The sequence below is a fragment of the Mycteria americana genome, chromosome 1, assembly GCF_035582795.1.
Source record: "Mycteria americana isolate JAX WOST 10 ecotype Jacksonville Zoo and Gardens chromosome 1, USCA_MyAme_1.0, whole genome shotgun sequence".
Taxonomy (NCBI): Eukaryota; Metazoa; Chordata; class Aves; order Ciconiiformes; family Ciconiidae; genus Mycteria; species Mycteria americana.
Window position 1 is genome coordinate 120,988,227 of NC_134365.1, and position 22,996 is coordinate 121,011,222.

A 22,996-nucleotide genomic window follows, 5' to 3' on the forward strand; every position below is an offset into this window, starting at 1 on the left:
TATTTTTATCTAGACTTTCTGTTGAATAGTGGTGTTCACTGTGGAATACTTGACGATAAAGTCGTCTTCTTTTCAAAGTAGTAAGAATAAAAGCTTATGTTACATCATTAAACTGCATGACTGTTCTGGACAGTAGGGGTGGGATGTTTACATCTACACTGGTCATACTGCATTCATTGTGCAGTCAGTGAAGTCTAGAGTATCATACACATCATTTTAAAGCAAGTGCCCTAAAAGTGGTTGGTTGCAATTCTGCCCCTCACTGACTGTAAAACGAGCACAGAATAACTTGCTGAGGTGTGGATATTTGTATGGCACATTACTAAAATTGTGATACATGAATCCCACATCACTAACTTTTTTCATAATAATTTTTGTTTGGTGTTATTTTGGAAAAGCTTTGTTGGATATTTTTGAGCCCTTTTCAATTTCTTCAAGAGTAGACTTGAATGCTCACAAATCCTCTGCTACCTGACAGAGCATTTAAAATATCTGACATCCTGAAGGCAGCAGTGATTTGGGACATTGCTTTGTTTCAGTTTTTATTTCTAACTCAGGGTTGCCACTTTTTCACACATCTGCATCCGTCCCATCAGTCAGTATCTAGTATGATATTTCCTATAGTTAAACTGTGAACCAGATTGGGAATCTAGTCTGACTTAAAATTTTCAGATATGATAATTCTTTTTAAGCCAGGTGAATTTCCTAGTCTGTTTACAGTGCTCTGCTGTGAATCAGTTGTGCTGGCATTGTTGAAGGAAGCATGTGGGGGAGGAAAGGCTAGAGGGGATGAGTTACCTAAGCAGTTTTCAGGCTGAGGTGTAAAAACTGTTCAGGGAAAATTTCCTGAATACAAACTTTGAGAATTGTTCAGCTCTATTACTTCATTTCTTTTCATGATAACAAGGCTTTTTTCTGTGCTGCTTTATGTTAAGGGGTGTTAGGAGCAGCCACCTCCTCCAGCAGCTCTGTCCCAGGACTCCCTTCTGCCCAGCCTGGGGACCCAGGGTTTCTGCCCAGGCTGAGGGATGTGACTGCCACTTTCCTGTTTGCAGGTTCAGCCCGTAGCGAAGCTGAGCACGTGTCCCAGGGGCACACACACAGAGGACACTGACATGACTGGTTATGCAGACTGCCACAGACAAGGTGCACCTACATACAGGACTCGCATAAAATATAGACAGCCAAGTCCCCTTCCTCCTCTTTGGCTGGTAGAGATAGAAGCTCACGAGCGAAGGCACACACATGACACACTATGTTCACAAGCACATGTACATTTGTGGATCCCTTGAGTACTGGCATGGCCCCTCTGTCCTCCTGGTACCCCTGCCTGGATCCCAGGCCCTCTTACCTGCTTCACAGGTCCCCTATGCTGTGGCTAGTGCAGTTTAATGTTTGCTAGCAAACATGTGCACACTACACGCTCGTACCACACACACTCCATATTCGCAAGTCCCCCTGGGTATACCAGCAACAAACCCTTGCCTGCCTGATACCCCTGCCCAGACCTGGTGCCTCCTGTTCACTGCTGAGTCCAGTTTGAGGTTTGCTAGCAAATACACATGCACATGGCATGCACACCAGGACACTAGGACTGGGGAAGATGCAGATACTCGTCCCCCCACCAGCAGCAGGCACACGGGCTGTGACGCACAGTCCTGCTCCAGCTGCCAGCACTGAGCCCGTCACTCATGCTAGTCCACCCCAGGAGCTGGTTTTTTGGGGACACACTGTTTCTGCCACAGTGAGTGGCAGCTGAAACCCCCACTTGCCCCCCACTAGCTGACACCACACACCTGGTCTTGACTCCAGGAGCTGGCACCAAATCTACTTACACACACACAGCTCTCACTAATAGCTGGCACTTAATCCTTGCCATACACATGGGATAGAGAATGAGATTATGTAGAGAGTTAGAAAATATTAAATAAGAAGATACAAGAAGATAGGACAGACTGTGGTGATCAGGCACAGGGCTCAGCCAGGCAACTGTACTGACAGAACCTGTTTTACATGCAACCAGTTCCTTTTCTACCCTTTTCTGTCCCCTTTTCTACCCCCTTCTTTGTTCCTCCCTGCTCCCCCTTCCCCATGCACATTGCCTCATCAGTTGGCATAGTTCAACTGACCCCCTCCAAACATTCTGGACCCTCAGGTTTGCATCCTTGTCAGTTGCAAAATCCCAGTTTGCCTGCAGTTTCTTCATAGCCTGTCAATTAGCATGAATGACCAGGTTTGTTGCTGGTTGCCTTTGTTAATGCTAATTGTCAGGTTTTATGACTCTGTGTTTGTCTCCTTCCCTTTCCTTATCCTCCCAACTGAAAAAATAAACATTCTCACACTCCACATATCCTTACCAGTTAGTGTGACTGACCAGGTTTGTTCTTATCTTCCTCTCTTGTCAGTCAGGTTTGTCTCTATATGTTCTTGTTTGTGGCTCCTTTGACCATATGCCCTTAAAGGAGCAGGCACTTTCCTTCTATGTGCCCTAATGTTATCCCACAAGTGTGAGGTCGTTTACCTGGTGTGCGAGATGCCAATATACACACAGGGCAGAGGTATTTTATTTCATGTCTGCATAGAGGTGGGTGCTAGGTGGTCATTCCACAAAGCTAGCACAAAGTTCGGTCATGCAGGTACAATATTTATATGGTCTAGTTATACAAATGCATAAGTAATTACACAAAGCAGTTTTCTATTGGTCTACACTTCTCTTATTTCAACTTAAAGCTACAGTGCTACTTTAATATTCTGCACATGCTTGCAGGAAGTGGGGGGGTAGCTTTCTTTGGTCTTTAATTGAGTCGGTGGTTGTGATCTCCCCCTGCTGTCTTCACCATTCCCCTACTTTCTGTAAATCTTGTTGACTTCATGTACTGCAGTATCCTCCCAGACCAGCAGCCTCCCTTATAACAAGGTGTTTCCTTTATCAGTCCTTGAAGTTCCTCATCTTAGTTTCTTCTTCAAAAGTTAGTGATTAACGAGGCCTGCATATTCCCCTCTTATCAGTCTCTTAGTTTTTCTTCAAGGGCACAGTCATTAGCAAAGCATGCGTTGTTTATACAAAAAGTGTCTTGTTTCATAAGGCCTCTATGGCCCTTACATCATTTCCCCCCTTTGAGACTATGAGACTTTTCCTCATAGTCCTCATATGTCTCATTATTAGTTCTTATTAATAGTGTATTATTTCCGGCAGTCACTTGTACAGTTAGTCGTCTAACACAGTTTAAGGTACAACTAACAACAATACAGATTATTATCATGATGATTACAATTATAATCATCGTTTGAAGTAAACTTTCCAACCATCCAGTTAGGGAGAATCCAAGACTTTGTAATATTTTGTTTAACCATTTTCCTTCCATAGAGGCCTGAATATCTCTACTTGATTTTGCCACTTGTTTTATTTTGTCTATTTGCTTGATCTAAATGGTCAGTCATATTGGGGTTATGGATGCAACAACCTTTGTTTTTCAGATTTAGGTACCCACGTACCCCATGTTCATGTAATAACGTTAAATCTGAGGTTAGTCTATTCTGCAATGCCAGTTTTGAAGTTTCCTGTAATTGAGTGTTTAAATCTTGTAATCCTGCTCTAGTTGCATTCGCTAGTAGTTCTACTTGTCCTGTCAGATTATACAACCACATCTGATTCTGAAAGGAGGTAATTTGGGGACTGAAGATAGCTTCGGTTTAAATCTAAGGTTAAAATTCCCCACTCAAATGGATTGGCTGCAGATTTAGGTAATGGTAAACAGGCTGTTATGCTGCTGATGTTATGGATTCTTCAAAGGACTGGACAAGTTTTAAGACTAGCTTTCTGTTACAAAAAGTAAATGCTAGGTTAGTCAATGCCACAGATACAATTTTCATTGTAACCATGTAATTAATAACCATTGTAACCATGTAAATTAATAACACTTTCCAAGAGCATCCTAGGGGTAACTTCAATAGGAGTTTTCTGAAAGAGAAACCTTGATACAATTCATCGACAGTCCCTGGTTAGGCGCAGTCTCAGTTCTCCAGTTGGCATAGAGGTCCCCTTGTCCTAGTCTGGCGCCTTCTTTACTCTAGTATAATGAATCCAGGAGTCAATCCCATTTACCTTTACCGCTGTATAAGTTTTTAATAGCACTGTATAAGGTCCTTTCCATTTTTCTTTCAAGGGCTCATCTTTCCAAGTTCGTACGTAGGCAGTGTCTCCTGGTTGGAATGGGTGTACTGGAATGTCCAGGGGAATGGGAGACTTCTGGTTTAGGTACCTACACAGGGAGGATAAACTCTGAGAGAGAGATATCGAATACTCTTTAATTACAGCCTGTCCCTTTATATGCATTTGGGCTCCCTTTGTGGTTAAATCATTGATTAGGTATGGTTTCCCATACAGGATCTCAAATGGACTAACACCTTCCCTAAATCTGGGTGTAATCTGTACTCTCATTAATGCTATGGGTAGAATATCTACCCACTTCATTTGAGTTTCCTGACACACTTTAGAAATCTGTCTTTTTAGGGTTTGATTCATTCTTTCTACTTTGCCAGTGGACTGTGGCCTCCAAGGGGTATGCAAATCCCATTTAATGTCTAGAAATCTAGAAACTCCCTGCACTATTTCTGCAATAATGTGGGGTCCGTTATTGGAGGATATACCTTCTGGAACACCGAATCTGAGGATAATTTCTTTCAATAAAATTTTAGTCACTTCCCTAGCCTCGTTAGCGCGACAAGGGAAAGCTTCAGGCCAACCAGAAAAGGCGTCTACCATTACCGATAAATATTTATATAGATTACACCTCGGCAAGTCCATAAAATCTGTTTGCCAATATTCCCTGGGAGTTATTCCTTGTTTTACAACTCCCCCCATGATTTTCTTTGCAATTTTTGGGTTATTGGTGCAACAGATAGCGCACTCTTTAACTATTATATCTGCTAGGCTTTGCATTCTTGGCCCAATGACATGTCTTTTGGCAATTAGTACTAATGCATCTGCTCCCGAGTGGGTTTCTTGGTGCAGTTTCTTCAGTAGAATTTCCATCATCTTTTCAGAAATTAATAATTGCTTCAGTGGTGTCACCCACCAACCCTGATAATTTTTTGAACAATCTAATTGCTCTGCCAATTGATTTTCCTTCTCAGTATATTGTGGGGGCGATAATTCCAAATGGGGTACTGGAATTAAAGTTCCTTCAATTTTTTATTTCTGTAATGCTGCTTCTTTTGCTTACTGGTCTGCTTTTTTATTTCCCTTCATGATTTCACTGTTTCCCTTCTGATGCGCTTTACAATGCATTATAGCAACCTCCTTTGGTTGAAGGACTGCCTGTAAGAGCTTCATTATTTCTGTTGCATGTTTGATCGGAGTCCCGTGTGAACTTAATAGTCCTCTTTCTTTCCAAATTGCCCCATGTGCATGCACTACTCCAAATGCATACGTAGAACCTGTGTAAATATTGACCCTCTTTCCCTAACTAAGCTCTAAAGCTTGTGTTAGTGCAACCAATTCTGCCTTTTGAGCAGATGTATTACTAGGCAAAGATTGAGCTTCTAAGGCCTGGGTTTGTGCCACCACTGCATATCCAGCTTTTTGTCTTCCTTCCAACATAAAGCTGCTTCCATCAGTAAATAACTCCAGTTCTGTGTTTGGTAGGGGTTTGTCTCACAGATCAGGCCTACTAGAATATACTTGTTCGATAGTGGTTAAGCAGTCATGATGCAATTCGCCAAATTCAGAAATCGGGAGCAGGGTAGCAGGATTTAGAGCAGAGGTCAGGGAGATTACAACATCATCTTGTTCCAGCAGCACAGCTTGATATTTAGCTAACCTGCTTGGGGAGATCCAATGATGCCCTTTATTCTCAAGGAGAGAAGACACAGCATGAGGTATAAACACAGTAATCGGTTAGCCTAACGTTGATTTCTGAGATTCTTCAATCAAAGTTGCAGTAGCCACTACTGCCCTCAAACAAGCGGGCCAACCTTTACTGACTTCATCTAATTGCTTTGAGAAGGATCCTACCAGTCTTTTCCAGCTCCTCAATTTTTGTGTCAAAATTCCTAATGCCACTTTCTGTTGTTCATGTACATATAATTGGAAGGGTTTCCTCAAATTTGGGAGTCCAAAAGCAGGAGCCTTCATGAGTTTCCTTTTAGTTTCATCAAAACTCTTCCTACATTCAGGTGTCCATTCAAGAACCCCCTCGTGTTCTTTCACAGCAGCATACAGTGGTTTGACAATTAGTCCAAAATTGGGAATCCATGAGCAGCACCACCCGGCCATTCCTAGAAATCCTCTTAATTGCTTCTTTGATGTAGGTACAGCAATTCTACAAATCGCCTCTTTTCTCTCAGTACTTAATTCTCTCTGTCCTTTGGTGATTTCCAACCCCATATATTGGACCTTTTTTTCCCCAATCTGAGCCTTAGAAACCCAATACCCTGCCCAGCCCAGAAAGTTAAGCAAACTGATGGTGGCTTACAGACATGCCTCATAACTGTCAGAACCAATTAGCAAATCATCACCATATTGCAACAATGTTACAGCATCACAATCATTTTGCCATAGTTCCAATTCTTTGGCTAGTATGTTACCAAACAAGGTAGGGCTGTTCTTGAGTCCTTGGGGATGGACAGTCCAGTAGAGTTGTCTTTAGTCCTGTAGTTGGATTCTCCCATTCAAAGGTGAAGATGGTTTGGCTCTGCTCATCCGCAGGTGTACAGAAGAAGGCGTCCTTTAACTCTGACACTGTGAAATAAGTATTACTGTTAGGGATTGTAGTAAGGAGGGTATATGGATTTGGAACCACAGGGTGGACATCTACTGTCCTTGCATTAATTTCTCGAAGTCCTGTACCAGTCTATATTCAGAAGAATGGGGCTTCTTTACAGGTAGGATGGGAGTATTAAATTCAGGTTGACAGTCCCATAACAATCCATGTTCTAAAAAGGAGCTTATTATAGGTTCTAATCCCTTTCGGGCCTCTAGCTTAATAGGGTATTGTTTCTTTCTTACCAGTTGAGCTCCTGGTTTCAGTTCAGTCTTTACCAGGGTTGCATTCTTCGCTTGTCCGGGTATCTTCAATGCCCACACCAGAGCTATGATCACATTCAGTACTTCCTCTGGAATATTCATTTCTTCATTAGGATCTTTCTCTGTTAGCAAACATATCTGGGCTTTCCAGGCAGTCTCTGGAGGAATGTGCAATTGAACAGAGTCTTCAGAAAAAGTTAGTTGTGCATGCAGTTTACAAAGTAAATCCCATCCAAGCAATGGTAGGGGGCATTCTGGCATATAAAGGAATTTATGAGTTAATATAGTATTTCCAATTGAACATTCCAGAGGTTGTAAAAACAGCCTTAAAGTATTTTCCCCTGTTGCAACAACAACGCTTATTTTAGTTCTACTTAAGGGTCCCCTAAAACTAGTTACTACAGAACGTGTGGCTCCACTATCAATTAAAAAAATCTACTCTTTCATTCCCCAGCTTGACTGGAACCAGAGGATCGGCTGGGGATACTTTATACACCTTATATGCAATTGACAATAACTGTGAGATTGTCATGTCATCCGCACCCTCTACCTTTTGCAGTTTTTCTTACATCTGCTGTTGCTTGACCAATAAACAGCATGTTATATAACTTAAAATTGCTATCATCTTCCAGATCCAGATCTGTCCATTTTTGAGCTACTTCACACAATCTCTCATAGAAGGCTGATGGAGTTTCCTTATCTCCCTGCCTTACTTCATATAGTTTAGATAAATTCTTGGGCTTTTGCACTCTGTGTTGAATCCATACAAAATTAACTTTTGATATTCCTTTACCCTCTGTAATCCCTCACTTGTGTTTGGATTCTACTCCGGATCCTCTTTTGGGAGGTACATATCAGCATTAGGCACCCCCCTGTTGTTGGATCAGTCCCTCTCTAGCCTTCTCTAAAATGGTTCTCCTCTCCTCAGTGGTAAACAAATATTCTAGGAGAGCCTGTACATCTCCCCAGTTGGGATTATGAGTCATCATTACAGTTTTAACAGTACTATACAGTCCTTCTGGATTGTTTCGATTCAATACACAAGACTCTTCCTTTTTCTCTTTTACCGTATATATTCCAATCTGATGTTTAGACTCCACTAAGCCACATTTCTTCCTAATATCCCAATAATTTCTTTATGCAAAAAGCATATCCACATAAGGTATTTCATCCCGTTTTTCAGTTCTCTGACAAAACAACATTAATTGCAATATAGTGTTATTTCAAGGATCCATTCTCAGGCCATTTTTCACCATCTTCCAATTGATATTGTGGCCACCATTAATTACAATACCATTTTAGCTTACTTTTAGTCCAGTTTTATTCCAATTCTTCAGGAGGCATCCTAGAGGAGAGCAAAGGGGTGCCTCCTGAGAAGCAGCAGCGCCCATATCGGTACCAAAAAAGAACCAGCGTTTCATACACAAACCAAAACAAGGGACATCTCCCTTCGTTACTCAGAACAGAATAGCGTGCAGAAACAAATAAAATTATGCTAGTGCGCGTATCTGTCCTGATGCGTCTTGTGCAGGGCTTAGAACAGAACAAATGCTGCCTGCTTCCCAAGAGATCTTGCCCCTACCCCCCTTTTCTCATATCCCCCCCCAAAATACCTCTTTTCAGTAGCGTTGCTCCGTTGTGTCGCTTACCGCCCGACTGCAGGAGAGGAGCTGAAGGAGTCCCTGATCAACAAGTTGGTGTGCACTAGAGTCCACTCAGGTCTCTTCTCCCTGTCGGATGCAGCAAGACCAACCGAGCAAGGCTGTCAGCTCAGTCCCATCTGGCTCACCAAAACTGTTATCCCACAAGTGTGAGGTCGAGGGCGCTAGGTCCATCTCTGCGCAGACATGAAATAAAATAACTCTGCCCTGTGTGTATATTGGCGTCTCGCACACTGGGTAAACAACCTCACACTTGTGGGATTACACTAACACTTGCTTTCAGCCATGGACTTAGAAATTCAGGGTTTTGACTTGCAAATATAGGTGAGGTAAACTTTGGCAGGAGAAGTCATTATCTTTTTCAAGCTGCATGTTTTGCCCTTCAGCCAGTTGTGGTTCAGCTTCCACTGGCAACCTGAGCTGTCCACAGCTTTCCTGAATTGCTGATTTATGTCCAGCTTTGCATATAAAGATAACCCAGAAACCACACCAGAGTGCTGTAATAAACAGAGCTGTTAATTGCAGCAGTTGAGGGGCTATAGCAAGATAAATCTGGTCATTCCTGCTGTTGGAACAGCAGCCCTCTGGAGGAGGAGTAGCAGCAAGCCTGATAACTGCTACAGCCACTACAGTTTAATCTGCTGGTATCTTTAAATGGTACGCAGTTTGTGCTGCTCTTTGCAGTGATATTGCCAGCTTTAAACAGTTCCCGTGTTTCTATGACCATTGTGCTAGGACAGCCATTAACGAGAACACATGGTAAAGCAGTTCAGGGAATCGTTCAAACTGGAAAATAGCTCTTGTGTTAGTTTTTTTTGATACAGATGTTCTCTGAACCATTTCCTGTGCAGTGCCACTAACAGTTCCCTTGGCAGCGGGGGAGGAATTAGGAATGCCATAGGACAGTCATTTGTGTTGACCAAGGTTTGCACTGTGTTCCCACAGGCTGGCACAGTAAGCATTGAATGCTTTTGCTTGTTGGTTTTTTTTTTTAAAAAACGCTTGTAATGTGGGCATAGAGATACTACACTTGAAAGATCCTTTATAAACGTTTTTCTGCAAAGAGTGCTACAGGTTTTCAAAAGGTAACTTTCCAGCCCAAAACAGAAACATAAAACTGATGCTGTAATTTCATGATTGGTGTAAGCTGACCTGCCTTTCTTCCATCTCTGGAAGAGAGACGTGATCCCATACATGTATTGCTGCTCATTTCTGCCCTTGTGGTACTTCCACAGAAAATTTGGCACAGAAATTCATGACTTGGGTTCAGAGGTGATCTAGATCGAAACTCTCTAGGTCAGACTAGTTCACTGCACAAACATTTGTGTTAGTTCAAGGGACAGGGTGGTATAGGTGTTGGAATAAGCCAGGCAGGGAGGGACTGAATTTCAGGCTCTGGTTACCCAGCCACTTTACTCTGACATAAATTCAGCATGCTGACAAGAGGCAGTCTTCCCTCTGCCTCACCTGTGGGGCTTGTTGTTCTTCTTCCGCACCACTCCCTCCTGTGTATGCTAGCTCTAGTAGTCGTGGAGCTGCACAATAAGCCGTGATCAGGAAACTAATCCAGCTAAAAATCAACCTAGGGTAAGACTGGTCAGCTCCTTTTAGTAGCATGTAGACTTTATAACTACATTATAGCGATCGTAAGTTTGCAATCTCCACGTAGTATTGTTTTATGTCAACTTAGAGTAGTCATGAACTTGCAGTTAATGGATATACAGAAACATCAGCCAAATACACAGCTAGGTACTGGATTGACAAGGTGGTTTTGTACTTGTTTCTTCTATGATTGAGGTTGAACTGGTGAGGTAAGCATCAGGGTTTGCACTGTACGTTCACAGCACTTCTGAATTGAGCACTCTTGATTTCAGTCTTTGTGCTCCAACTCATGTTTCCAGTAATTTCTTTGCTGACACATGACTTCACACAATTCCTAATTTCTAAGGCTTTCTAAAAGTAAAAAGCTTACTGTTGTGCAAATAGAAATATTACAGCGGTTGATACGTTTATTCTTTCACTGTAGTTTATAAAGGTTCTTTCTGTGCTAGGATTTCATTATTTAAGGTGGTCTTTTAAAAACTTTTCTTTTTAGACTTACAATAGCAGCGTTAGGAGAAAAGCTTAATGATTACTGGAATGAAATGAACGAAAAGAAAAATGAAGAATATCCGTTAGCTTTGCCAGTTGAGGAGATACAGTGAGTATCACTTCTAAAAAGAAGAATTTTACATACTGTTGTTATTTTTTTACAGTCAGTCATGAAAACAAACTTTTCATGTGAAAGTTCTGATACTTTTTCCATTACAGAAAACAGCCTGATCAGACATGGGTACAATGTGATGCATGCCTGAAATGGCGGAAGCTGCCAGATGGAATAGAGCACTTGCCAGAAAAGTGGTACTGCTCACTGAACCCTGACCCACAGTTTCGGTAAAATTAGATTTTGATGAACGTCTAAATACTGCTTTTAGTTCTTATTTTATCACCTGTTATGAGCATGGATGTTAAGCTTTTTCTGTTGCGTTTTTTTTTATTTCCTCCTTAACTCAGGAATTGTAGTGTGCCAGAAGAACCAGAAGATGATGACTTAATACATCCTACGTATGAGAAAACTTACAAGAAAAAGTGAGTACTAGAGACTTTCTTACAAGTGTCTTAACACCAGAAAAGGAACGTGAAAACTAAATGCCCTTTTCTCTCACCTGTGGTATAGCTGAGAGAAACTCTGGATATATTCCCAGAGATACCTCTTTTTTGGGAATATATCCAGCCAGAAAATAGTGCCCTGAAATCAAGACTTGATGGTAGCAGTGACTAGATGAATAGCACTGTTCTTTTTTCTGTTATTAGCATGTTGGCATTACATTCAAATTTCTCTTTGACTTAATACCTGTTTGCCCTCCTAAATCAAAATTAAGAAAGTCATAATGAAAGGCCTCTCGTTTAATAACTACTAAGGAGAGCAATGTAGCAATTGGTGTTTAAGTACAGCTCTCAGAGGGGCATTGTTTCATAGTAGTAAGCATATGAAGATAGTTTGAGATGTTAGAGAAGCAAGCTACTAGGGCTGTTAGGAGACCTTGCCTAGGTAAGTATTATTTTCAAGGTCCACGTTGAAGCAGCTGAAGACCTCAATACATTTATTTAAGAATAAGAGGATTCTTAGCTCAGGTGGTTGGAAAAAAACTGACTTTGGTAATTCTAATTAATGCTGGCTAGCATTCTAGAAGTGGGAGGTTTGTCTTTTTTTTCAATTTTTTAAAATAAATCTTAATCTGAGATCGAACTTGTTTGAAGTTAAGCTAACTTTAAGCTATACTAGCTTCTAAATTAATGCAGAAAATTTTCATTCAATAAACCAGAATATGTTCATTAGAACTTTATTGTATCTTGCTGAGACAAGGAGTATTGTGTTTGCTTTTAGATTTTGAGGTTGTTTTGGTTTTATAATGAATTAACATTTTAATCTAAATTCTTAATTTTTTTTCCTTGCTGCTGTGCAGAGACAGGGAAAAACTGAAGAAGCGACTAGAGTACAGCCACCAGGTAACTCTTAAAGTTGATAGGAAACTGACTATGGTAGCAGAGTTGTTCTTGCTGGCAACGATACTATGCAGTTTGATCAAACAGGCCAGACTTTGAGTTAGAGTTTGCTTTAGCTAGTGGCCAACTAACTGGTTCAACATCCTGTTTTGTTTTGATGGCTGTACAGGTTATGCTTGCTATTAGTAAACCAAAAATCCCCCATCTTTCCTCTCTGATGATGGAAAATACACTATTGGTTTCTATGTAGTACTTAAGAAAGAGTTTGAGAGGGACAAAGCCCTCTCACAAAATAGTACTAGAAGAGATGACAGTTACTCATACCTGTTTTTATGGCATGACACCTAATTATTGAAAGTGGATTTGTTGTAGAGAGACATGATGAGGATATGAAAGTAAAGATGCCCTTAAAATTGGGGCAGAGTGTGGGGATGGACAGACTTGTAATAGCTGTACTTTTGCAAGGAGGCACTCAAATTCAAATTAAATGCAGATGCAAATCAACCTGGTTGAGTGATTGTGTAGATTGTAACCCAGAATCAAATTTCCTAAGTGTGATTTAGCTTAAGTTGCTTTCAAAGTAAAGTGCTAACCTAAGATCACTCCATTTCCGGAGAAGAGATTTTGCATGTGCTGTTTTAACCTGTATACTTCATTGTATTAATTTTTCTGCCATTACTTTTACCCAAGTACAAAAGTAATTTCTAAAAGTAAAGTATTGTTCTTTTTAGACAAACTGAATTAATTAGGAGCAGCTGTAGAGAAGGCCGTCCCATACTTTCGGTATGATGGTCAGACTTCGGACAGAGATACAGATTGGGAAAAGCTCTTGCCTGAGATTCTACACAGTACTTTAAAATAGCTGTATCTAGAGAAAGACTTGTAAGATCAGAAAGCTGCTTTCTGACGGCAAGAAATCTGCACATGGAGAGGAGCGTGCAGCTGGTGTACAGCATTCAAAGTCCTCTGAGAAATCTGCCAGAAGTCTGTAATTATGATATAGAACTTGCTGCTTTGTAATATGTTGTACATCTTAAACCAACATGAAGGAAATAGTTCACACGCATCAGTAGAGTTTGGGGGGAGGGGTCGTGTGATCATTAAGTTAAGAAAACTAGGGTTTGCAATGTGGAGTCTAGTTAGCCTTTCTTTATTGCAAAATACTGATCCCAGGTTCAAGGAGATCCTTGTAGAAATGGAGAAATTGAGAAATGGAGAAATGTAGAAATTCCCATAAGAAATGTTGGTCAGAATTTTAGGTGTTGTCAGGTAGTCAGGAGAACTGCTTAAACCTGTTCTGAAGAATCTACTAATGTCTGTTTCTTTTCATTCTTAACTAATGTTATCTTATAGATCAATAAGGACGTGTTTTCAAAAACACCTGTTTCTTCAAGTAAAGACTTCAAAACATTCTCAGCTGTGGGTGGAAAGGAAGCTGTTCCAAGATCACCTTTACCAGAAACATCAAGTGCTTCTGTCAAAAGACCTCTGCTTATTTTAAATAGATCAGTATCTTCACCTCATTCTGATTCTGATAACAGGTTAGTGAACCTGTACAAAGTGGATTCCTATTTATTTCTAAAATTAAAAACTTGTTAATGAAAATGATGGTGTTCGGTGTAGTCCCATCTTCAGGTGATAGCTGCCAAAATTCCTATGTCATTTTAGGGGACTATAGGAAGCAGCAGGTTGATTAAAGGTACCTAGAAACCTTGTGAAGTACAAAAGTGAATGCAGCAAAAAATGCTGTGCACTGGCAAGGAAAATTACTTAGTGGTTTGTCTGTTTAGGAAAAGACTGTATTGTGTTAACCACACTCAGCAGTATGTTTTCCTTAATCTCTGTTGGTTAAGGAATGGGTGCGGGGAGGTGTTCCCGCAAATCCTGAGTGTGAGTCTGTTTCAAAATAATGTGTGAAGGTAATAATTTAGTGTGTGGACATTGGCCACTTGTTTTTACAGGGAAGGTATTTACTCTGGCTATACATCTTAAAATACTATGCAGGGACACATCCATTTCTAGTTATTGAGTGGTAGTTTTTAATAGCGCTTATAGAAACACTAAACGTAGTTCAAAACAAATTACTTTGCAGTATTTGAGCAATACAATGATCAGTGTAATATTTTGCTTCTCAGTCTTAAACGGAAGACACCTAGTTGCGTGACACCTGTGTCTTTAAAGACACCTCGATTAAATGACAAAACATTCAACAACTGTGATGATGGTGATGATGAAGATGTCATTATTTTAGAGGAGAGTAGTACTCCAAAGCCTTCAGCAGATTCTGATGTTCCTGTAGTAAAAACTGAATGTATTCATTTGGATCAAGAGGAGAAGCAGAAAGAAAACTGTGATGTTGGAGAACCTTCCAGTGCAGCTACTTCAGAATCAAAAAGTGAACAGTTGACCTCAGCGACACAGACAGAGCTCCCAAACTTAGTTGTTAAAAAGGAAGAGGTGGAAGATGACACCAGTATTCAAATTCCCAGGGCAGAGATAGAAACTAAGCAGCACAATGTTAATGATGTTTCTGAGACATCTGTGGATCTTGGAAATGAACTGAAAAATCAGCTGCAATTATTAAACAAAGAAAAAGAAATGTACCAAAACAAATGTGAAGTATTAACCAAACAAGTAGAAACACTGGAACAGAGGATTTTAGAAATTAATAATAAGTATGTAAAAAAAGAAATGTGCCATCAGTCAACTGAGACAATTTCTTCATTTGAAGAAGAAAATATTCATGCAAGAAATTTGGCAGAAGTGACCATTCTCTATGAAAAGGCCTTAGAAGAAATAGCAAAACTAAAGGAACAATGCAGTACCCTGCAGAACTTAAAAACTGAATGCAGCAAGTGTGCTGATGGTGAAAATAAGAGCGAGGTAGATGAAATTGCTGTGCAAGTGGACGATGTTTTCAGGCAACTGGACAAGTGCACCATTGAGAGAGACCAATATAAAAGTGAGGTATGTTTGTTAAAACAGTGATATCCTTCAAATTAACAATTAAATTATTTTTATTTCTTTAATGGGTGTTTCATAGCAGTTCTAGTACACAATGTGTTGTATCGTTCAGTCCACTAACTAATCAAGCCACCTAAAAGGGGGAAGAAATACTAAATTAGCCTAGGAGCTTCTGGTTTTTTGCTTCCATAGATAGAAATAAGCAAACTTGAGAGAGACTGCAATGCTCTGAGTGGCTCTGACTGCAAGACAAGAGAGACTGAGCAGCCTTAGAGGGAGCACACACAGTGGTTCAGCTGACAGCTGGCTATTTTAAAGCAGTTTGTCTAGGTTGTCATATCTTAAAATCTCACTGAAAAGTTAATTAAAAGCAGTCAACTTAAAGTTAAATGACTTAAATTTGTATAAGTTGTCTTTATTTAATCCACCACAATTTTATTTGATATATAAAACTATTTTTATTTACTTGCCAGAATGAACTGCTAGAAATGGAAAAAAATCAAATCGCCTGTCAATGTGAAGAACTCAAAGCAGAAATCGCACAGTTAAAAGCTTCAATTCCACAAGCAGTAGCACGTGCAAATGATTCTACCACCAGTAATGTAGAAGACTCTGTAAATTTTTCTGATGGAGAAAGGTATCAATTTTGTTCTTCCTAGACTATAGTTCAAGCAAGATTTTGGCTGGCTGATTGTATCTGAAACATCTTGATGAAGGTCATGTCCGATAATCATATAATAAAATGTGATGCTTTGGAATTCTCTTCTACTGCCTCTTGTGACTCCTAACTCAGTAACATCTTTTAATCAAGTGATTTATTTAATTTTTTTATGATTTAGGTATTTGTGTGAGCAGGGTTGGCCCTTGGCACAATCGAATGCCGTACTGACACTTCTTAAAATATCAAAAATGTTATATAATTTCTAGACATGACTTGCAGAACAAGGAGAGAGAAAGGAGGCGGGAAAGAAGGTGATCATTAGCTTATGCTGTACAGATGAACTTCACTTTTATATTCTGTTTTTCTTTCTTGGATCAATAGTACTCTACTGAAAAGAGTTTGGGTTTAGTTTTGAAAATTACCTTTCCTGCAAGAACTTCTTGCTGCAGACCAATCCTATGGACCTAGATTGTGTCCAGAGTGTATCTTTGAACTAAACAAGGGTTTAAACTTACAAATACAGAGTTTGCAGCTCTCAGTTAATAGAAATAGCAAACACACAAAAGAAGTACACGTACCAGATGGAAGCAGGGATGAGCAGTCCAGCAGGAATATAGGCACACTGCCTGGGCATGTAGGATGGAATTGATAGCCAGAGCTCAGCTAGAGTTAAAACTGGCAAGGCCTGTGAAGGGCAACCAGAAGGGCATCTGTAAGCACAGTAGCAGCAACAGGAGAACTAAGAAAAATGTGGGCCTGCTGCTCAGTGGGGCAGGTGCTTAGCAGCAAAGGACATGAGGTCCATGAGGTGCAAATTACTGAGGTAGCCAGTATCTTCTTTACCTTGTTTTTTACTGGTAAGGTCTGCCCTCTGGCCACCCAAGTCCCTGAGCCAAATGGTAATCTTAGGGAGTGAAGCATTACCTGTAATATAAGGTGACTGAATTAAGGGACCATTTAAGCAAATTTGACATACACAAGTCTGTGGGACCAGATGAGATGCATCAGAGGGAGCTGGCCAATTGATGGAGAGTTGGCCTTGCGATGATATCTCCAAAAGGTTGTGGCAGAACTACAGGCTGGTCAGTGTAGCCTCCCTCAGTCCCTGGGAAGACCATGAAGCAAATCTACCTGGAAACCACCTGCAGCCCCATGATAGTCAAGGTGATTAGGAACAACCAGCATGGATTTACTTGAAGGCAAATCGTGCCTTTGCAGCCTTGTTGCCTTTTACAATGAGATGACCAGCTCTGTGGACCTTCATTTTAGCAAAGCTTTCAACGTGGGATGCCATAATATCATGATAGCAAAATTTGTAAGGTATGGTTTGGAGAGGTAGAGTAGGAGGTGAGTTGTAAAACTGGCCAGACTGCTGAGCTCATGGGTCAGTATTGAGGCCAGTAATGGTTAATGCCTTCAAGTCTTCACTGAATGTCTTCAATGACAGAGCAAAATTAACTCAGTAAATTCATGATGACATCACATTGGAGGGAACAATTGATACTCTGGAAAGTAGGGCTGCTGTTGAGGGACCTTGACAAATTGGAAAAATGGGCTGAAAGAAACCGCTTGGAAATTCAACAAAGGCAACTGCAAAGTTCTGCACCTGTGTTGGAAATACCCCATGCAGTTGAACAACCTGGAGACTACTCATAGGAAAGCAGCTTGGAAGAAGATGGCCTGTGATGGTGGACTAAAAGTTGAATGTGAGTCAGCAGTGCACTCTTGTGGTGGGAGAACCCAGTGCCTACTGGGCTATATTGGCAAGAGTTCAGCCAGCAGTTTGAGGGAAGTGATTCCTCCCTACTATTGGGCATTGTGAGACCAAACATGGAGTATTGTGTCCAGTTTTGGGCTCCCTCATATATGAATGACACTGGCATATTGGAGCAAGTCTACTGAAGGGCCACCAGGATTGGTAGGGGCCTGGAGCATCTGATATAGAAGGGGAAGCTGAGGGAAATAGCCTTACAAAGAGTGGGTTACCTTGAAATCCTATTGCTCTCTTCTGCTGCCTAATGAGAGGGTGTAGAAAAGCTGAAGCCAGCCTTTTCTCATGAGCACAGTGATAGGATGAGAGGCAATAGACACAAGCTGTAACAAGGGAAATTCTGTTTAAATATTGGAGAGAAAAAAAGTGTTCTCAGTGAGGGTAGTCAAACCCTGAAAAAGGGACACAGGAAGATTGTGGAATCTCCATCTTTGGAGATTTTCAAAACACAAGAAGTTCCTAAGCAACCTGATCTGAGTTAGCCCTGCTTTGAATGTGCATTGGGGGAAAGGGGAAGGGAGAGTGGACTGGAAGATTTCCAGACACCCCCCCCTTTCACTCTAACTTTTTCTGTGGTTAAATCTCCCCTTTATCTGCCAGCGTTGCATTTCTTCTTACAGCATCTGACTTGTGCTTCCTAAAAGAATTAGCAAATATACGCAGGACTTGTAAGTAACTTCCACCACAAGTCCTATTGGGATATGATGGCACTGTGAAGACTGGCTACTGGAGATGATAAAGGAACTGATGGTAGAAGGAAATGCTTAAGAGAAAGGATGGGTGATTTGGAAGCAATTCAATCAGGAAGAGGACAGAGCAAAGGGATCCAGGAAAGAAAGCAAAAAGAGTAGTCATACAATTTTCCCTGTACTATGACTCTTACCTTATTTCCTCTTTATATTTTAAAGCCTTTGGACAAACTACTTTTTCTTCTCTTCTCTCTTCTTGTTCTCTTCATTTGTCCCCATAGGTGGTAGTAGTTTGTGCTTCTAAATGTATAAAAATACTGGAGTTTAATATTGTTTTGAGAAATAAAAAGGTGTTGTGGGATAAAGGATTGTGCCAGTGCTTATTTGCTAACTTAAATAAAAGCATTCAGAAATATTTCTGATCTGTTTTGGGAAAGGCAGAATTCAGTTTAGTCCTTAGTATTTGGTTAAAACTAAGGGAATATACACCTTCAAAATTAAAACTCAAGAGGCTTAGCTTTGAAAAAAATGGTAGATTTTGAAATTCTCTTGATGCAGCTTTAACTGCATCAGTTTTTTGTTGGTTTATGGAAGTCATGTATGGAACCTTTCCAGAACAAAGTATTAGTCCAGCTTTGTTAAATAAAGTACTGTGTATTTGAAGGTAAAACTTCATCTACATCTAATCATATCTAATTATCTCTTCACAGCCTGAAACTACGCTCTCTTCGAGTGAATGTGGGACAACTTCTGGCTACAATCATGCCTGATCTAGACTTGCAGCAAGTAAATTATGATATTGATGTAGTAGATGAAATTTTAGGACAAGTTGTAGAACAAATGCATGAAATCAGTAGTACTTAATACTTAAGATTTTAGCAGACTCTTACTTGATCTTCCATTATAACTCTTGTGTAGGCCCGAAATTGTATATACTGCTTCTTCACTTTATATATTTAACATAGTTTGATCAATAAGTTTATATACTCTGCGCGTTTAGATGTTCCCACAGATGCAGTGGGTGTTATCTTCACTTCCTCAATATTGACCAACCCTGATGTACTTAATTAAGAATTTTGCTTTTAAAATGTATTTGTAATTAAACTTGCAAATATTTTTATTATTAGGAATCTTAATACTTTTCTACAAAAGCTTTTTTGTTGATTTTTGATCTTATATAAGCATTAATACTTGCAGTTATTTCCTCTTCTAAAATCTAAGTAGTGGAATATATTAAAAATTCAAAAAAGAACCTTCCTGGATTTCCTTCTCAGAACAAACCTTAGTAGTGGTGTTGTATACTACAGTATTGCTTCATTGGTATCAGCAATGTTGTATGTTGCATTAAGGGGATAGAAATGTAACTAATAGATGAAAATTTTGGCCATATGGGTAATAGTTGTGTTTTACTACCGAAAGAACAAAAATTCTTCAAGGGTTTTATCCTGAAAATTGATGATCTGTGACTCCCTTTTGGATTTTTTGATGTCGCTAAAGAACATTATCTGTACATAGTTTTGCAGCATAAACAACTCCATGGGATATGGCTAGGATGTTTCAGCCTTTTCAGTGATGGAAACCACATGCCTGTTTGTGTCCTGTCCTTGCTACTTGATTGTTGTTTCCTACATCCAAGAACCTGTCTGTATTTGAGCGCAGTCAGAGGGATCTTTAGTTCTACCCTATAGCTCCCATTTGAACACAGCAGTACCGGTTCACAGTACACAGCTTCAACGGTCAGATTTCACACACAGCTCTTGCCTACTTTTTTCCAAGTCAAAGGCAGCTGGTGGAATGGGAAGCATCCTGGTGGACCACTGGAGAGAACAAGCTGGGGTGGCATATCTAAAGCTAGGGTAGGATTCCTGGGCAACCTCTGCTTGGCATTGAACGCTGCCTCTTGAGACCTGAAGGCCTTGTTTCAGGGAAGCCCTACGCTGAACAGGATTGACATAGAGGTTCTGTGCTGTATACAAATGCTTATCTATATTATCTCAAAAACCAAATTGTTGCAGTATTAAACATATAGTCTGCCTTGGAGTCTTTCAGGCTGAGATGCGAGGGTGCTGAGATTCGTCTCTGAAACTTACCTTCCTATCAGAATGTACCACGCTGAATACAAATGGGTCAGACTACCAAATCCTTGATTAACTAGTTGAATGGAAGTACTTTGAAAAGGAGGCATGTTTCCTTCTCTGTGGTGTTAACAACTACAGAGTGAGCTAAAGCTGAAAATGTTCACATATAATTTGTTTATGCTATCTTAAAGTTTAGACATCTTTATTATAGGCAAGATAGGGGAGTTCCTCTTTTTTCCCCCATTTTTTTTTTTTTAATGTTTTACAGTGACACTTAAGCCACTAGTTTTATGCTCTAATGCTCATGCAAAAACTTCCTTGAAGAACTGGTACCAAGAGAAATTGCTGTTACAGTGGTGACAGTATTCTCAGCCAATTGCATGTTTTTCTTTTGAAGTCATCAGGAATGAGAAGAAAAGTGGCAAAGATGGCAAATCCACCTTTTACTCTGTGGTGGTATTTATCATCCAAACAGTGATCAAGAAAAATGGTTCTTGCTTTTAAAAAATAAAATTTAAAAAAAATCATGCAGTAGCATTCAATATGTTCATTCCTAGGAATTGTCTTTTTTTATAAAGCCAACATTTTTGGCTTTTGCACTGCTACTGTCCTGATTTAATTAGATTATGTTCCTTTTAGTTGTAGTTCAGTCAGTTTCTTTCGATGGACAGTACTTCAATTTTAAGATGCTATCTATTCTAAAATGCCAATAAGGGTAATGCAACACTTGTACTTTATAAGGGATAAATTGAATGTTTGATTTTTAAAGAGGTGGCTGTAATATAACTGTTTGACTTTTTAAAAGTTTATATTTTCCATCTATTGGTGTGTAGTTTTCCATTTCTTAATCATTATTTATTATGTTTCATCAGACTCTGTAGTTGAATTTCTTATAGGCAACTGGCAAAACATAGCATATGTCTATATTAAAAATGGCAAATTTACACTTTGGAGAACAGTGGACTAATGGAGATGGGGTTTATTTACTTGTTAAAATGTATTTTTTGTAAAAGATAAACAATATATAAATCTGAGTTTGCAGGATCAAAACTTGTATGTGATCAAATGCAATGTTTTTGTTTATAAATAAATACTATGCAGAATGGCTAATGTTTCTGGCTTATTTTAAGTATTTGGTCTTCCAAGAAAGCTGGCTCAGTCTGGTTTTGAGCAGAAGACTTGAGCACATCAAGCATGCCCTCAGACCTAAGTTAGGCGTCCTAACTGAGCTCCAAGCCCCCTGGCTGGCTGTGCTGCTTCAGACAGTCGGTGTTGTACGGGGAATTCTGTTACCCAATTACAAGACTTACTGTTAACAGGACTTGGGACAAAACTGTTTTTCAAGGCGTTGTTAGAGAGTTGTATTAAGGCAGAAGTGACAGGAATGCAAAGGTAAGAGTACCTTTTCGGTACAGTGAGCTCTTGGATCAGATCAGATCAGCTCTCCTTGTGAAATTTTATGCCTAGGCTAGCTGATCAGCTCCCCAGCAGGAGAAGCTCAAGTTCTTTCAGATTTTTTTGTGGCTTTTTTGTGGCTGAGGCAGAGCGTTCTTCCCTGACCAGTACTTGACCGTGTGATACAGACAACTAACAGACTGCAGTGTGCAAGGTATTGTTGTGGAAAGGGTTGCACCAGTATGGGAATGTTCTGGCTATGGAAAAAGCAGTGCTGTTATAATCCAGGATGTGTGTTAACTGAATTTCAAGGAAGTTCCTGGGTGTAATTCCATGCTTTCCGCTGTGCGAGTGAAATTTCAAAGCAAGCACAAGGACTTTCGCTGTCCTGGCTTTCTAAGCCTAGGCGTACTTGCATGGAAATCCTCATTGCCCTCTAGTTAGTAGTTCTCTTTAGTTTTTAAGAAGAATTTAAAAAATCTGATCTGTATGCAGTAAATCGTCATTTATTCTCTTCTGCTTTCTCACCTGTCACGTTAGGCAGTGTAATAACTGGTGAGGGCTTCGGAATACAAGTTTTGGCTTTAACCACACGGCCAGTGGTTCCTTTCTCTGTTGGTGTTTGGAAGAAAGCAAGAAGCAGCATAGCCATAGGTGGTGTGGGAAGAAGGAAACGTAGATGCCGGTTTCGAAGGATATAATTTTTTAATTATTATTTCAAGTGGGAAGGTTTCCATTTGAAAGAAAGGGGAACTTTGGGGATTGGTAAATGTAAATGTAAAAACATCTCAAATACAGCAATGCCTTTTTTTTTTTTTTTTTTCTTTTGGGGAGTGGGAGAGCTTTGGGCTTTTTTGATTGGAAGCAAGCCCTAGGGCAGGGCAAATCCATCCTGGGCGGAAGAAAAGGCAGGCACCGACCCCAGCCAACACGGCGACGCTGCAGCGTTCACGCATCTCCCCCAGCGCCCCACCCCCCCCCCCGACCTTTTCGCTTTCCCAGCGGGGCGGGCAGGGCTGCCGGGCGCTGCCCCGACCACCCGCCTGCAGCAAACCGCGACCCGAAGCGGGGCGGGGGCCGAGGCTGCGGCCCGCGGTCCCACCGGGCAGCCCGCGAGGGGACCGGGCGGGGCCTGCCGCGGCACCGCCTTTCCGCCGCTCCCGCCTCCGGCAGGGGGCGCTGCCGCACCGCCGGGCGGCTCCTC

The 22,996-nt window shown here is 40.6% G+C and overlaps 1 protein-coding gene across 1 annotated transcript in view; it reads left to right on the forward strand.

Moving 5' to 3' along the window:
• The window catches only part of MORC3 (MORC family CW-type zinc finger 3), a 36,985-nt gene extending 15,487 nt beyond the window's left edge, over positions 1-21,498 (forward strand). The window contains exons 10-17 of the mRNA XM_075518412.1: positions 10,784-10,888; positions 10,999-11,121; positions 11,242-11,316; positions 12,195-12,237; positions 13,588-13,775; positions 14,370-15,201; positions 15,672-15,835; positions 19,030-21,498. Coding sequence (XP_075374527.1) covers positions 10,784-10,888; positions 10,999-11,121; positions 11,242-11,316; positions 12,195-12,237; positions 13,588-13,775; positions 14,370-15,201; positions 15,672-15,835; positions 19,030-19,183 — 1,684 coding nt within the window. The 3' untranslated portion in view covers positions 19,184-21,498. The remainder of the gene's footprint in view (positions 1-10,783; positions 10,889-10,998; positions 11,122-11,241; positions 11,317-12,194; positions 12,238-13,587; positions 13,776-14,369; positions 15,202-15,671; positions 15,836-19,029) is intronic.
• Positions 21,499-22,996: the final 1,498 nt, after the last annotated feature.